Source organism: Cannabis sativa, chromosome 8 (assembly GCF_029168945.1).
Source record: "Cannabis sativa cultivar Pink pepper isolate KNU-18-1 chromosome 8, ASM2916894v1, whole genome shotgun sequence".
Classification (NCBI taxonomy): Eukaryota; Viridiplantae; Streptophyta; class Magnoliopsida; order Rosales; family Cannabaceae; genus Cannabis; species Cannabis sativa.
The window spans coordinates 26,301,674-26,317,141 of NC_083608.1; the positions used below are offsets into that span (position 1 = coordinate 26,301,674).

Below are 15,468 nucleotides of genomic sequence, written 5' to 3' on the forward strand. Positions count from 1 at the left end.
TCCGAAATGATGTATTTTTGAATAAGAAATTATGGTGTATAAAGTACAGAAAATCAAAAGAGATATACAAATTACTCTAATGCCAAAAATGGCTCAAAATATAGATAAGAGTTTGGTTTGCTCAAAGGTGTAAATAATTAGTGGGTGTGATATGTAATGTGTTTGAATTGTTTGGTTTGTAATTGGCCGGATGTAATTTGGTTTTAAATAATACAATGATTCTTATTCATAAAAAAAAATTGTATAAAACTTTATTAGAAAAAATAAAAAAAAAAATACATGATTAAAAAAAATTAAAATAAGTATTGAGGTGTAAATTTTTAAAAATTATTTTTTTTTTAAATATTGAAGCCTACTTATTGTTTTTTGAGTGTAAATAGAACTCCTCATCTTACTACCCTAAATAATATATATTAATATTATTCTTTTATGTTTACTCAAAAAAAAAAAAAATTAAGAAAACCAATAAAGAAAAGTCAGTTGGCATTCTCATTTTCATTATTGAAGAAGAATATTATTATTGAAGTCTTCCTCATTTTCATTCAAATAAAAACAAAAAAAATAAAAAAATCCTCCTTTTCATCTCTGGTTTCACACTCTCAATTCTCAAATAAAGATTTTTTTTCTTTTTTTTTTTTTTTTAATTCAAGCGTTTATATATTACACAATACATAACTTGGGACTCGCCACTTGAGGTTTAAAGAATTAGCTTCATAACAAATAATAATAATAATAATAATAATAATAACAATAATATAAAATAAATAAATAAAAAAGGAAAAATCCCTGAGTGCTCTGATTTTCTCACTTCAGTCTTCTCCTCTCGCTCGAAATTGAAATCCCTGAACGCCCAGACATGCGGATCCAAGCTTTCAATTCCATTCTTCTGATAGCTCCCACTCATCGGTAATCAATGGTTTCAGTTTTTTTTTTTTTGAGTTTTTGCGATCTTCAGTTGCTGTCTTCTTCTTCTTCCTCCTTTCAATACATAATAATATTATTACTCTCTCTCTCTCTCTCTCCTCTCTCTCTTCACAACAAATCTCCCCATTTTCTATAGATATATAATTTCTTAGGTCTATCGATATATAATCCCCATTTTCTCGCTCTAGATCTTCTGGGTTTTTCTTATTATCTTTGGAGATCTCTCTAATTGACCAAACAATTAAGTGGGTTTATCTTATTCTTTTTCATTTATTTTTTTTTAAAAAAGATGAAATTTTGTTACTGGATTTTTGTTGAATAGCTTTTTTAACAGTAGTATGTTATATATATTTTCCAAGGTTGCAGTTTCATATGAGTTTGAATTGATTTCGTTTTGGGTTACTGTCGTGACATTTGCAAGGATTTAGCCTTTCTATAAATACTTATCAGTTTCTCTAATTTAACACACATGTTTGATGAATTGGCTCACAAAGAGATATGTTTAACAAAATGATTCAAAGAATAAAATAAATTGAAGATATATATTTGTAAACCCATTCTTTTTAATCTGTTTTGGTATATATATTTTATAAATCGTTATGTACAGACTGATTCAAAAATGCCTGAAGCTTGAAGATGATATATAATATACTGTCATTTTCCATTAACGCCCTTATTGTTATTGGCATATGTGAATTTGTAGTTCAATTGTGGATGATAAATATTAGCTTATGTACTTTGTGGAGTTTGTATTTGCATATGGTAATTTGTAGTGCAATTGTGGAAGATAAAGATATTTATTTTCTAGTCTCACTATCTACAATTTAAGAATGTAAATTTCTAATAGTTGTAGTTTCTCTTAGAACAACACCAAACATTTTAATACAATTAGAGTTTTTATTTTTTTTTATTTATAATAAAAAAATTAGAATTAATTTCTGTTTTAAGAAATTGCAGTTAATCTTTTCCTTTTGAAAAAAAAGACCCCCCCGGTTCATGAAAGCTAACGGGGTGGGCAACTGAATTTTGATTGTAGTTTCTGAGATTTTAGGGTGGAACCCAAATTTTGAGATTCTATTTCTGTGCACTTTTGGGGTTGGTGGGGAATACTTTGTTGTAACTTTTGTGCTTGATACGTTTGCTAGTCTTTTTTTAACATCTTAAACAGAAAAGCCCATTTTTCTTTAGCATATTCTTTGAATTCCGTTATTGATTATTGAGATGATTCTTTATAAAAGTTTGTGTGTGCCTTGTATCAACAGGTTAATCTGGTGAGGATTGAGTAACCTCCATGGGAAGAAGGTTCTATGCAGGTGACGTTTGTAGCTGTTTGCAATTTGAAACATGCTCATGTATCATGATCCACACGTCACAGGTTGTATGTTTCTCCATGTGAATGAATTTAGCCAAAAATGGACAGAAATCAGGGAAAAAGGGCCATGGATCAACAAAAAAACTATGAACAAGTTAGGTACAGCAATATGGAACCAAGAAATGATGGACATGGGTCTACAAATGATAGATATTTTCAGGATCCATCCAGTAATGTTAATACTAACTTGAGGCCACCGGGTTACAATGTGTCTGTTGGAACTAGACCTGGGCTGAATTTCTCCATTCAGACTGGGGAGGAATTCGAGTTTATGCGTGAAAGAGTAAATTCCAGGCAACACTATGTTCCAAATGCTTATGGTGGTGATCCTAACAATGCTCCTGCTTATATGAATCTAAACGGCATACTGGGAACTAGCCATGCAGCTTCTGAAAGTGGATCTGATATCTCTATGGTTAATTCTAGGGAGAAATCTCAAACCCAGGATTTTGAGAGGAAAGGATCTTCTGTAAATGAAGAGAAGAGTTATCATGGTTCTATACGATCCGTACCACAAACCTCATCACGGAGTGATATTGGCCGTGGACTTCATGGTTATGTCTCTTCAGGAGCATCTCATAGCTCATCCACAAAGGTGAAGTTTCTTTGCAGCTTTGGTGGAAAAATTTTGCCCCGTCCAAGTGATGGAAGACTTAGATATGTTGGAGGTGATACACGTATTATAAGGATAAGCAAGGATATTTCCTGGCAAGAACTAATGCAGAAAATATTAACCATATACAACCAAACACATACAATAAAATATCAGCTTCCTGGTGAAGATCTTGATGCATTGGTTTCTGTTTCTTGCGATGAAGATTTGCAGAACATGATGGAGGAATGCCTGCATGATGGGGGATCACTGAAACCTCGTATATTCTTGTTTTCTAGTGCCGATTTGGAGGATGTACAGCTTGGTCTGGGAAGCATGGAAGGTGACTCTGAGGTCCAATATGTAGTTGCTGTAAATGGTATGGACCTGGGCTCAAGAAAGAACTCATTTGCTTTAGGAAGCACTTCTGGTAACAATTTGGATGAGCTACTTGGTCTAAATGTTGAAAGAGAACATCCTTCACCTGAATTAGCTGGTACTAGTACTGCGGCTTCGACAATCCATTTGCCTTCATCTACTCGTCAATCTTCTCATACAGCAGTTCCTAGTTTAACTAGTGCTTATGAATCTAATAGACAGGCTTACTGGGGACATGATATGCATTTGAGAGAAGCTGGCCTACATCCTCCATCAACATTCCAACCCGTGGAAAGCTTCTCTGGAGTAGATGGAAATATGACGCCTCTGCAATACAGTTATAGCTCCCACCCTCCCAATTATGCAACAGTTGGAGACAGTTCAGGTCCAACACTCATCCCAGGGCATGGAAGTCAACATGGTGCTTTGCCTGAAGATAAGCAATATGGTGGCGTCCATCTCCATAATTCTGAAGTATCTGCAAATGAGATGAAGCTAAAAGGAGTTAGCTCAGCTCAAAAGATTAGTGAACCTGAAAAAAGTCAATCTTTGGACAAGGAAGCTATGTCAAAAGAGTCAGTGATGAAAAGAGAGAGCTCTTTCCAAAAGGTTACTGAAACTGATACAAGTAGGGCCATGGAAAGTGAGCACAACTTTTCTTCACATACCCATGATGGTTCATCTCCACATTACATGCCAAGGGAAGAACCATCTTTTCCTAATTCGGCAGCAGACATTGGGCCACCTTCAATTGGTACAAAAAGCAATAGAAAGCTCCAGGAACAGGTACAAACTTCATTATCTCCTGAAATCGTAAATGAAGGGAAAAATTATAATCAGGAAAGTCAAGTTCACTCACCTAGCGGACTGCAAGTACCTGGATATGGTCCTTCTGAGACTGATCCTGTTGACTTTAACAGCTCCCTTGAACCACCTGTTGTTCCTCAGCCGATCTTTAAATCTGAGCGAATTCCCAGGGAGCAAGCTGAACTGAACCGTTTATCAAAATCTAATGACTCTTTTGGTTCTCAGTTTTTACTAACTCAGGCACTTTCTGATCACTCGCAACCAATATCAAATTCAACTAGTAAATTTCAGGAGGATAATGTTGCTAGGCATGCTGAGCAGTCATCTTTACCATCAAATCCCTCAAAAAAAATCCCTCAAAATCTTGTTGAAAATATTAATAAGATGAACTCTAAAATTTCTGAGGAGGTGCTTGACTCGAAGTTACAGAAGCCTTATCAGGTCCAGGTAAAAGATCACTCCACAAATGATAAGGAAGCATCAGGGCTGAATCATCAAATGGCAAATCAAGGATTTGATAAACCCAAGGAAGGATCTACTCTAAGTTCACCAGAGCATGATAGGAAGGAAATTGCTTTCACAGGTGATGCACAAGGAGAGTCTCCTGCTGGTGTTAATGCTTCCGAACATGGAGATATTCTTATTGACATAAATGATCGTTTTCCTCGTGATTTTCTGTCAGATATTTTCATAAAAGCTAGAATATCTCAAAACCTTTCAGGCATCAGTCCTCTGCCTGGTGATGGAGCTGGTGTGAGCATCAACATGGAGAATCATGAGCCCAAGAGTTGGTCATACTTTCGAAAGTTAGCCCAGGATGAATTTGAAAGAAAAGATGTGTCTCTTATGGATCAGGACCATCTAGGTTTCTCGTCCCTGATGGCAAACATGGGAGGATTTCCAATAGATTACAGCCACCCGCCTTTGAAATCTGATGGAGGTGCTTTGGGTCACATTGACTCCAATATGGGTTTTGTTGATAGTATCAACCAAGAATCAACCAATATGACTGTTCCGAGCTCGATAAATTTACATTCAGATTACAATGCTACTCAGTTTAAGGAGAAGGAAAGTGAACAATTGGATGCAGTGAACCCAAAAATCCCAGAATCAGATTACGAGGTATTTCATCAATTTCTTTTTTCTTTTGTGACTGATAGCATTTTCCACCACAATCTTTACCTCTAACCTCAAGTTGTCTTATTTTCAAGGATGGGGAGCTGGAAATTCAGAACACAGCTGTGCCACTTGTTGATCTTAGTCTTGATGATTTTGACATTACAACTTTGCAGGTAGACTCTCAATTCATAATTTGCCTCTTAGTCTATGTTTGTGCAATGTTCAGAAAATTTACCCTATATTGTAGTGTTAGGTGGAATTTCTTAGGCTTGATTGCACTTTTTCCAGCACTGTGTTCCTGCAATCCATCACTATGAATATCAGTTTTTGTTGTTTAACCCTTTGTCAAAAATAGATGCTGCCCACCTACTTTTTTTTTTCCTTGGTTTATTTTTAATCCGTTGTTCTAACTCAACTGAGAATGTGTAATTCAAATGTAAATGTGGTGCATGTTTTTTGGACTCTATGGTAAATGAATGTAAACTCACGTGGTTGGGTTGGAATTCCAAATTATGTTTATCCTAAATGGTTGTATTTTGCTAACCTACAAATTTTATTATTATATCCCACGTCCAAACTAAAATTTAATAAAGAAAGTATAAACTAAGAAAAAGAAGAATACAAAATACAAGAAAAAGTTAAAATATACAAAGACATACTGTGAAATAGCCAAGGTATTCTTTCTATCATTCTATTTTTCAGTTTTCCCCTCATTTTTTTAATTATATTTTTTTATGCTTAGCTAAAAAAGAACATGTGGCTATAAAGAGAAGTAAAATAGGAATAAACAAATAAATTCTGTCCTGTCAAGTTTTGAAATGATAGAAAGAAAGAAAAAAGAACAATAAACATATGCTTTGGCCAGTGAGCTTTAATTGTTAACTGAAAAGTTGTTTATGGGCATCTCATGGTGGCCCTAGTAAAATGCACATGAACGAAAGCTTCTTTTAGTCACAGTAATCCTGCTTCTTTTTTCTTCGTCTTCTCTTTCATTATGTTACTATGAGAGTCTAGAAAACTTTTCTGATGTTGTTTATCAGTGTTCCTGCTTGTGCAGAAGATACATTAGTAAAATAAAAATAACGAAATATGAAAAGTGATTTGAATTTTTAATTTTTTTCGAAAAAGGAAACAAGGGCATGAGCACAAGTGACCTACTCCCAAGTATATTGAGAGACCTTGCTTATGGCAGAGGAAGGCCATGGTTTCACAAAATTAAAGTTCTAATCAAACTAAACACAAAAACAAGTACAGATACTTACAACACTTATGGATAGTGAACTAGGCAGTAATTAGTTGAGAATTTATTGACAGTCTGATTCTTGTAATTTTATTATGTTTCTCAATTCTTAATACCATATCGTCCATCACTGTTTGTAGATGAGTTTTGTATTTTGTTTTCTGTGTTCTGTTTTTTTTCTTCTTCCTGGAATCTGGTCTTTAGCTGTCATTTGAAGTTTGATCTCATTGCTACCTCTGGCTGCATAGCAGATTATAAAGAATGAAGATCTTGAAGAGCTGAGGGAATTAGGTTCTGGCACTTTTGGGACTGTTTACCATGGAAAATGGAGGGGAACAGATGTTGCCATCAAACGAATTAAAAAGAGTTGCTTTACTGGGAGATCATCAGAGCAAGAAAGATTGGTTAGTATGGATTGAAGGTGGTCCTTGTTTCTAATTTTTTATCATAACACTGGCTATGGTGTGAGAGGTAGCTTTAACATATAGCATTGAGAACAATAATGAAATACTCCACAATCTCAGAAATAATGAAATTACATCTTGATATTTATCAACGTCCAAGTGTGCTTAGGATGTTGTATTTTGAAATTTTCTACCCCCATAAATTATGTAATTAAATAGTGGGTGTTTTTCTTCCCAGACAGTTGAGTTCTGGCGTGAAGCTGAAATTCTTTCCAAGCTTCACCATCCAAATGTGGTGGCATTTTATGGTGTAGTTCAGGATGGGCCAGGGGGAACAATGGCTACTGTGACAGAGTTCATGGTGAATGGCTCTCTTAGGCATGTTTTGCTTAGCAAAGAAAGGTAGCATCATTAAATTTGTTACTTCTTAAGTTTACTAGATTCTAGATAACAACATCCAGTCATAATCTATTATCAACATTTTGTGTGGCCAGGCATCTAGATCGTCGTAAGAGGCTCATCATTGCTATGGATGCAGCATTTGGGATGGAATATCTGCATTCCAAAAACATAGTGCATTTTGATTTGAAATGCGACAACTTGCTTGTCAACTTGAAGGACCCTTTACGCCCTATCTGCAAGGTAACTTTCCTTTTTGGCTATTGATTTAGTTCGTGCATATACTTGCAAACTAATGAATATGATAAAGTAGCATTGGAGTGGGAAGGTAGCATATTAGTGCATATACTTGCTAACAAATGAATATGATAAATTTAGTTATTTGAGTGGGAAAGTAGCATATACTTTGTTGGGTTCGTCATCTTTGAACCCCCTCTTAGTAGAATGCCACACATTTTGCAGGTGGGAGATTTCGGTTTGTCAAAAATAAAAAGAAATACCTTAGTCACTGGTGGTGTGAGGGGAACCCTTCCATGGATGGCGCCAGAATTGCTAAATGGTAGCAGCAGTAAGGTTTCTGAAAAGGTAAAGTATACTTTTCAATTATTTTCTTAATGATGAATTATTAATATACTCTTGGGCAATTGCAAAATTTACACAAATGTGTATTGTGTGCTTAAGTATGTCTTTATGATAGTACATTTGACTTGGGTTCTAACGTGGCACCTGATTGAATGTGTTTCCATTTATTGAACATGGATTTAAGGGTAACTAACTAGTTTTGTGGTACAAAATTCTCGCTTGAATAAATATAATAATAATGGGGCTGGGTTGTGATACTAGTCATCCTAGTGGCCAAGTTTGGTTATGTAATGGTAGTGACTAATGATGATGATAATCTATCTTTTTTTTTTTTTTTTTTGGGGGGGGGGGGGGGGGGGGGGGGGGGGCGAATCTAGTTTTTAGCTTCTCTTGGGCTTCAGTGGCAAATATATTTAAAGAGTTTCCGATCTTTTATCAGAAAAATGCTAGTGTATTTTTTCCTACTCGAGTATTTAAGAAAATAGATTATGACATCTATATGTGGTAGTTCTGTCATAGATTAAACACTGTCCTATCAATAATAGTATGGAAGTGGGTGGTTGTGGTTGTGAAGATGACGGTAAGGCTGATGTTTGTATATGTATATATTATTAGTGATACTGTTGCTTGTTACAAAGTGAAAACAGTTGGTAGTGTATTCAAATTTGATGATGATGAAACATCATCAATTTTTTAATGGAATAATTTCATTTGTGGCATTTTTCTAATTCAAATGGCCATCACCGATTTGTAATTTAGGAAGTGTTAAGTTATCTTATTTTCAACCATCAATTTCATTGTAAAACAAAAACTTAATCGCACATAGTTTTGGTTCCAGGTATCTTTTCATCAGTTTTTGACAATTGCTCGCAACGTTTCACTGCTTTGTTTGTTTTAGGTTGATGTTTTCTCCTTTGGTATTGTTCTATGGGAGATTCTTACTGGAGAGGAGCCTTATGCCAATATGCATTATGGAGCAATTATAGGTGTGTATTTAACTAGTTTCTTGGTACTTGTGAAATTTATAATCAGTTTTTAGAATCTTTGAGAATTTTTTATTTATTCTGTTTTGATAAAATATATGATACTAAACAAGAAGCAAGACACCGCAAGAAAAGATAAATAGGACAGTGAATCATTCAAGTCCTTTCAACAAAGAGAAATATATGAAAATCTCTTCAGCACCATAGCAGTTGCCGCCTTCACATCAATATTCGAACCTTGCTCTCTCTTGTAGTGCTGTACCTTTTTTAAGAAAATTATGTGAGGCACTATACATCCAAATTGCCTAAAAAATTACAAGTGGCTATATTAACAATTTTCACCTCCAGGGCACGTTTGAGGCTATATTAACCCTCGAGAGTGTGGGTTAAACTTAGTCTAGGGGCTTCTCCAATACTAATTTCACAAGTAACCCAAAGACCCTCAATACTACATCCTTGAAGCTCTTGCATAAAAGATGAAAATGATTCAATTTAGCTCCTTAGAAGGTAGAATCTACTAAAACAGAGAGAAGTTGTGATAGGATAGCCAAAACTTATACTCAGTTCTTGAAAGAATCTGAGATTGGTATTTATATTGATATTGTACAATTGAATACAAATGGTTCCAAGCTATTCGAGTTGCTTGGTGTCTCCCTAGTTGTAAAAAGAATTAGCTCTAGTATAAGTATTATAGGTTTAGGCTAGGGCATAGTATTGACAGCTAGGACTAATAATGACAGCTCAGAAAAATACAAACAACTCAGCCACTAAGAATAACACCTAGCCAAATAAACCAAATATACTACTAGGACTAATTGGCCTTAGGCCTCCTAGCATAGGTGAACCGAATTTGAGGCCCAACAAGTTGGAAGTTGTAATTTCTATCCAACCAAAGATTGGAACAAAGATTGAGGCATTATCCAATAAATGATGTCGAATTTATTTTTTACTTCGAGAGCTAAACCTTATTGATGCATGGAGGACACCTTGTTGTTTAGATGACTAATTGTCCTTACATATATTCCTTTGATCATAACAGTTTTGAGATAAGTTTGTAGAACAAGAAATGTCTGTATTTGAGCATGATGTTGTCCCTTAATTGCAGGAGGTATTGTCAATAACACATTAAGACCACCTGTGCCAAGCTATTGTGATTCCGAATGGAGATTACTAATGGAGCAATGCTGGGCCCCTGATCCAGTTGGCCGTCCATCTTTTACGGAGATTGCAAGACGCCTACGGGTGATGTCTGCTGCTTGCCAAAGCAAACCACAGGGTCACCAGCAACAAAGTCAGGTACCCAAATAAGAACTCTGCAAATTCAACTGTACAATTTTAGCTCTTTTATTAAGTCATGTTGGCAAGAAAAGTTTGTTTTATACTTATAAAGGTGTGTGTAATAATACAAGTAAAGAACAGATATGTGTGTGTGAGAGAGAGGCTACAAGTGAATGGGTGAAGTTTTAGTTCACAATTGGGTTGTAAATCATATGATTGGATGGTTTCGTGGAAATAGTGAGAAATTTGTTTATTATGTAAAGCTATTATTTGTGTTAATAGTAAATTCGAACTTCGGTTCTGATTATTACTTTTGTGAACGAAATGTACGAAGGGTATACATCTTGTGTATGATACTGACTTTGAACATTGGGGGGAAAAAATCTCCTATTCTTTCGTTTTTGAGGCACTTTACCTCTGAATTTTTTCTTTAGTTATTTTTTAAAGTGAACCTCCTTCAATTTCTGTTGAAATCTATGTAGTTTTGCTTGTCTTCTGCCATTATGGACACATGTGGTCATCAGTTGCCTGTCCACATCATATATTCAGATTTTAGGTCCTGACAAAAATAATGATAGGTGCAGTCTCACATCATGTCACATGGCTTTTTAATGTTTTGCTGCATATAATCACAATAAAAAATAATTCATTACGTGTTCTAATTAATAAAAGTAATATCAAAAGGCCCATTCTTTTAAGTCCTAAAATAATTCGCTACGTACTTTCATTAGTATTGAAAAAGTTAATTTGGTGAGGATTTGTAGGAGTGTTCATCTAATTTAATCTGAACTATTTTATTTATAGTGCATCTTATTCGCATTAAGTATAGATTTATATTTTAGATTCAATTTAACTCGCACAATAGTTAAAAGTGTGGATTGGATCAGTTACTTTGAATTGGTTATTATTTTCTTTTACAACAAGAAAAATAAATTTTATTCCAACAACTACTAACCAAGTACAGGACAAAGAAACTCTCCAGCAACACAAATCAAAATCTGTTTATTATTTGGATTATATCTCTTTCCCCAATTTTATGTTTGGAATGATTACAATAAAAAACTCTAGCCTTGAGACCTTTTTTTTTTTTTTGATGAAATCTTAACTTCATTGAAATATTAGCATTCTGAGTACAAAAGGACTTTTAAATCAGCCCAAGCTTTATGCTCAAAAATGCTACAACCAGAAAGAAATCGTGAGTGACTTGCAATAGCATGAGCGACACCATTTGCTGATCGTCTAACAAAACATAAATTCACAGATTGTAAAGAAGACAATAAAAGTTGGCAATCCTGAATAAGTAAGCCAAAATTTGAAGAAAAGTGTTGGTTACTTCGAATAGCCTGTACCGAGAGCAAGCTGTCGCTTTCAATTTGCACATTAGTCCAATTCTCTCTCTTTATCCAACTCAGTGCTTCCTTGATCCCCAATGCCTCAACAATCTCAGCAGTGTAATAACCTCCTTGAAAACATGTTTTAGCTTCGATGAGATTCGCTGAACTATCTCGTGCAACCAACGCATAGCCATAAGAACCTTCTTGATGAAAAAGAGCTGCATCAACATTTATTTTGATGTGATTTTCTTCGGGTTTTATCCAATACTCAGCCCCTTCTTTATTATTCTCAATTAATAATGATAAAAGGGTTGTTTTATCCTGAGCTTTCTTCCAATGATCAAAAGTAGTTGAAGCAGAAATTATAACATCATTCACGGTAGCAATTCTTTTATCCCACACAGTTTGGTTGCGAGCTTTCCATACCGCCCAACAGAGAACAGTAGCACGACATATCATATCAGCATCACTAATATGTAATAACGCATCCACCCAAGCACCAAAAGAAGCTGAGCTGTCAGCATTCACAGGGGAGCCAAATACATTCCAGCAGGCTTTAGCAAAATCGCAAAATAAGAGTGCGTGAGTGGTGGATTCAGGATGATTCTACCACACTGGACATTTAACTGAAATCGGAACATGTTTGCCAACAAGATTAAGACAAGTAGGGAGGCAACCAGTGATAGCACGCCATAGAAAATTGATGACCTTTGGAGGGATTTTCAGATGCCATAATTTTCTCCAAAAACCAGAGTTGTTGGAGTCGTGAGATCTGGCACGCTGCTGCTGTAGCAGTAAATAGGCACTGCGAACAGTGAAAAAACCATTTCGGTTTTCAGCCCAGGACCAGCAATCGGATGTATCAGTATCATAAAGAGGCATTCCCAATATCAAATCAGTTTCATTAGGAAAGAACAAATCATGGATAACTTCACTATCCCATCTACGGATTCCAACTTGAAAGAGTGAATCAACAGTGTTATTTTGGAGAGATGGATGAGTAGAACTTACAAATCTGTTACTTGGTTGGGGCAGCCAAGGGTGACCAATAATTTTAGTATTAGCTCCGTCACCAATAACCCGGGAAGCACCTGAACGAACCAAATCTTGTGCACCCCAAACGCTTCGCCAAACAAAACTAGGATTATTCCCAATATCAGCTGAAAGGAAATCTGAATTAGGAAAGTATTTCGCCTTGAACACCCGTCCTACCAAAGAGTTTGGGTTACACAACAACCTCCATCCTTGCTTTGCAAGCATATCAAGATTAAAATCATGCAAATGCCTAAATCCCATGCCACCATCTTCTTTAGAAGAAGCAAGCTGATCCCAAGTCATCCAAGTAATACCGCGGCCTTTACTTGATTTAGTCTTCCACCAGAAGTTAGCCATTAGACTTTCAATTTCATCACAAGTTCCAATCGGAAGGAGAAAGACACTCATTGCATAAGTAGGTAGAGATTGGAGAACAGTTTTGATGAGTATCTCTTTACCAGCCCGAGATAGAAACTTCCCTTCCCAGCTATTGATGCGAGATATTACTTTGTTTTTGATGAAGCCAAGAATAATCTTTTTATTTCGACCAATAATATTGGGGAGACCAAGGTAGAGACTTCCTTCAGTAGCTTCAGCCATATTGAAAATTGAACATATTTGTGTTCGGGTTGATAATTCAGTATTGGGGCTGAAAAATATTGAAGATTTAGAGCAATTTACCTTCTGGCCGGAGGCAACTTCAAACATCTGTAAAAGAGAACGAACACCATCAGCAGCACCACTTGTTGCTTGGCAGAAAAGATAACTGTCGTCGGCAAAAAACATATGAGTAATCGCAGGTGCTCGTTGAGCCACACGACATCCTTGGATAACTCTTCTTGTTTCGAATTGTTGGATTAAGGAAGACAGCCCCTCTGCACAGATAATGAAGAGATAGGTAGACAAAGGATCGCCTTGTCGGATCCCTCTCGAGGGAGTAATAGGTCCAAGGCTATGACCTCCATGAACAATCTTGTATTGGACAGAAGAGACACAAGTCATGATAAGATCAACCCACTTTTCTGAAAACCCCATTCGAGACATAATTGCACTAAGAAATCCCCATTCAACTCGATCATATGCCTTACTCATATCCAATTTAAGTGCCATGAAACCTTTCTTGTTGGTCCTTCTACGTTTGAGATAGTGCATAATTTCAAAAGCAACCATGACATTATCCGAGATAAGCCTTCCTGGAATAAAGGCGCTTTGTGTATCCGAAATTATTTGATCAATGAACCCCCTCATTCTATTAGCAAGGACCTTAGAAATGATCTTGTAGATAACATTACAAAGGGCAATAGGGCGAAGCTCATTCATGGTAGAGAAATTTTTCTTCTTAGGAATCAAGCAGAGATTTGTGTCATTTATACTACAAGGCAAGACACTAGTTGAGAAAAATTCTTTGACCAGATTAATAATATCAGCCCCAACAATACTCCAATGATGTTGAAAGAAGCCAGGTCCCATGCCGTCTGGGCCAGGGGCTTTATCAGGGTGCATTTGAAATAAGGCATTTTTGACTTCATCATCACCAATGGGCTGAAGCAGTTCTTCATTATGAGATGCAGTGATAGAATTACGAACGTTGCCAATAACATGAGACCAAGAACTTGAATTAGTTGTATAAAGAGCAGAGAAATAATCAAGTATAAGATTGTCAATACCAGTACCCCAAGTCCTCCAGCTGCCATTTTCATCTTGCAGATATTGAATCTTGTTTGATCTCTTTCGGGCACTAGCTACAGCATGAAAATATTTATTGTTTTTATCACCCGAATGTAGCCAATGTTGTTTGGATCGTTGTTTCCAGTATAATTCTTGCTGAGCCAAAATTTCAAAATAATTGTTCTTTTCCTCCACAAAAGTTTCAGCATCAAACTCATCTTCTGAATTCTTTAACACAACCATTTTCTGTTTACTTTGAGATAATCGCACCTTAAAATTTCCTGTAAGAGTTCGGCCCCAAGCTGCCAAATGGTGACTACAGCCTTTTATTTTATCAACAATGTTTTGCTGCCCATGTTGCTCCCAGTAATTCCCAACAATTTGAGCACATAAAGGTTCACGGCTCCAAGCATTTTCATAACGAAAATGATAAGCAGTGGCATGGGAATTTAAGGATTCAGGCTCAAGAAAAATAGGAGAGTGATCTGATTAAGAAAAACCCAAATTAGTAAGAGTTACCTCAACAAATTCAGCAAGCCAATTTGGGGAAGCTAGTGCTCTGTCAAGACGAATCTCCACACCCCTACTAGTGCCCAAGCTTCGTTCCCAGGTATACGGGTACCCTTGCAAGTCCAAATCCAAGAGATGGCAGTCATTGATTGCAGCTTGAAAACCAGAAATAAGAGCAGATGAATAAGGCCGACCCCCTTTTTTATCAGTGTTACTGGTAATGTTATTAAATCACCAATAAGGCACCACGGTAAAGTGGATTCAGCATGAAGTGCACGAATGAAGGTCCAAGTTCGATCGCGATGAGCTCGGTTGGGTTCTCCGTAAATACCAGAAAGACGCCATGGTTCTCGGCCAGAAATCTTCACTTCAACATCTATATGGTTTTGAGAATAACCAAGTAAATGGGCTTCAGAAGAATTTTTCCAAAAGAATGCAAGCACTCCTTTCCTACCAACAACATCAACAGCAAAAGAGCATTCAAAGCCCAAACGGACTTTCACCCTCTCCACAATTTCTTTTTTACATAAAGTCTCACTTAAAAACAAAAACTTGGGTTTCTTTTGGACACAAATGTCTTCAAGGAATTGTTGGGCCCGTGGGTTCCCAAGCCCACGACAATTCCAACTAATGGTACTCATAATTCTTGGTGGGCCTGGAAGCCAGGACACACCTTCTTCATGTTTTTTGTCACATTAACAACATTCTGGGCTGAATTGTTTTTTGGGATGACATCAGTATCCATTGGCTCCTTTGTAGCAATTTCTGGCCCATTAAGAGGATCAGATCCAAGCCTTTTCCTTTTGGAATCATTTATCTCAAGCATAGTATCTGTATTAAAAA

At 36.2% G+C, this 15,468-nt stretch overlaps 2 protein-coding genes across 4 annotated transcripts; one reads left to right on the forward strand and one right to left on the reverse strand.

Moving 5' to 3' along the window:
• Window positions 1-696: 696 nt before the first annotated feature.
• On the forward strand, window positions 697-10,388 carry LOC115699086 (uncharacterized). Of its 3 annotated transcripts, XM_030626320.2 has the most exons (10): window positions 713-906; window positions 2,187-4,656; window positions 4,756-5,195; window positions 5,285-5,365; window positions 6,684-6,836; window positions 7,075-7,238; window positions 7,331-7,478; window positions 7,698-7,820; window positions 8,716-8,803; window positions 9,906-10,388. In XM_030626320.2, the coding sequence occupies exons 2-10, from the start codon at window positions 2,337-2,339 to the stop codon at window positions 10,106-10,108; spliced, it is 3,720 nt and encodes a 1,239-aa protein (XP_030482180.2). In that variant the 5' UTR covers window positions 713-906; window positions 2,187-2,336; the 3' UTR covers window positions 10,109-10,388. The 3 variants fall into 3 exon arrangements, with proteins under 3 accessions (XP_030482178.2, XP_030482180.2, XP_030482179.2); XM_030626318.2 differs by having other exon boundaries at window positions 697-906; window positions 2,187-5,195; XM_030626319.2 differs by having other exon boundaries at window positions 721-916; window positions 2,187-5,195.
• Window positions 10,389-11,196: 808 nt separating this feature from the next.
• Window positions 11,197-15,266, reverse strand: LOC133030514 (uncharacterized). The gene is made up of 3 exons (XM_061103283.1): window positions 14,732-15,266; window positions 12,023-14,600; window positions 11,197-11,926 (listed from the first exon to the last, which is right to left on the reverse strand). Exons 1-3 carry the CDS (start codon window positions 15,264-15,266, stop codon window positions 11,197-11,199), a joined length of 3,843 nt encoding a protein of 1,280 aa, XP_060959266.1.
• Between the last annotated feature and the right edge of the window lie 202 nt (window positions 15,267-15,468).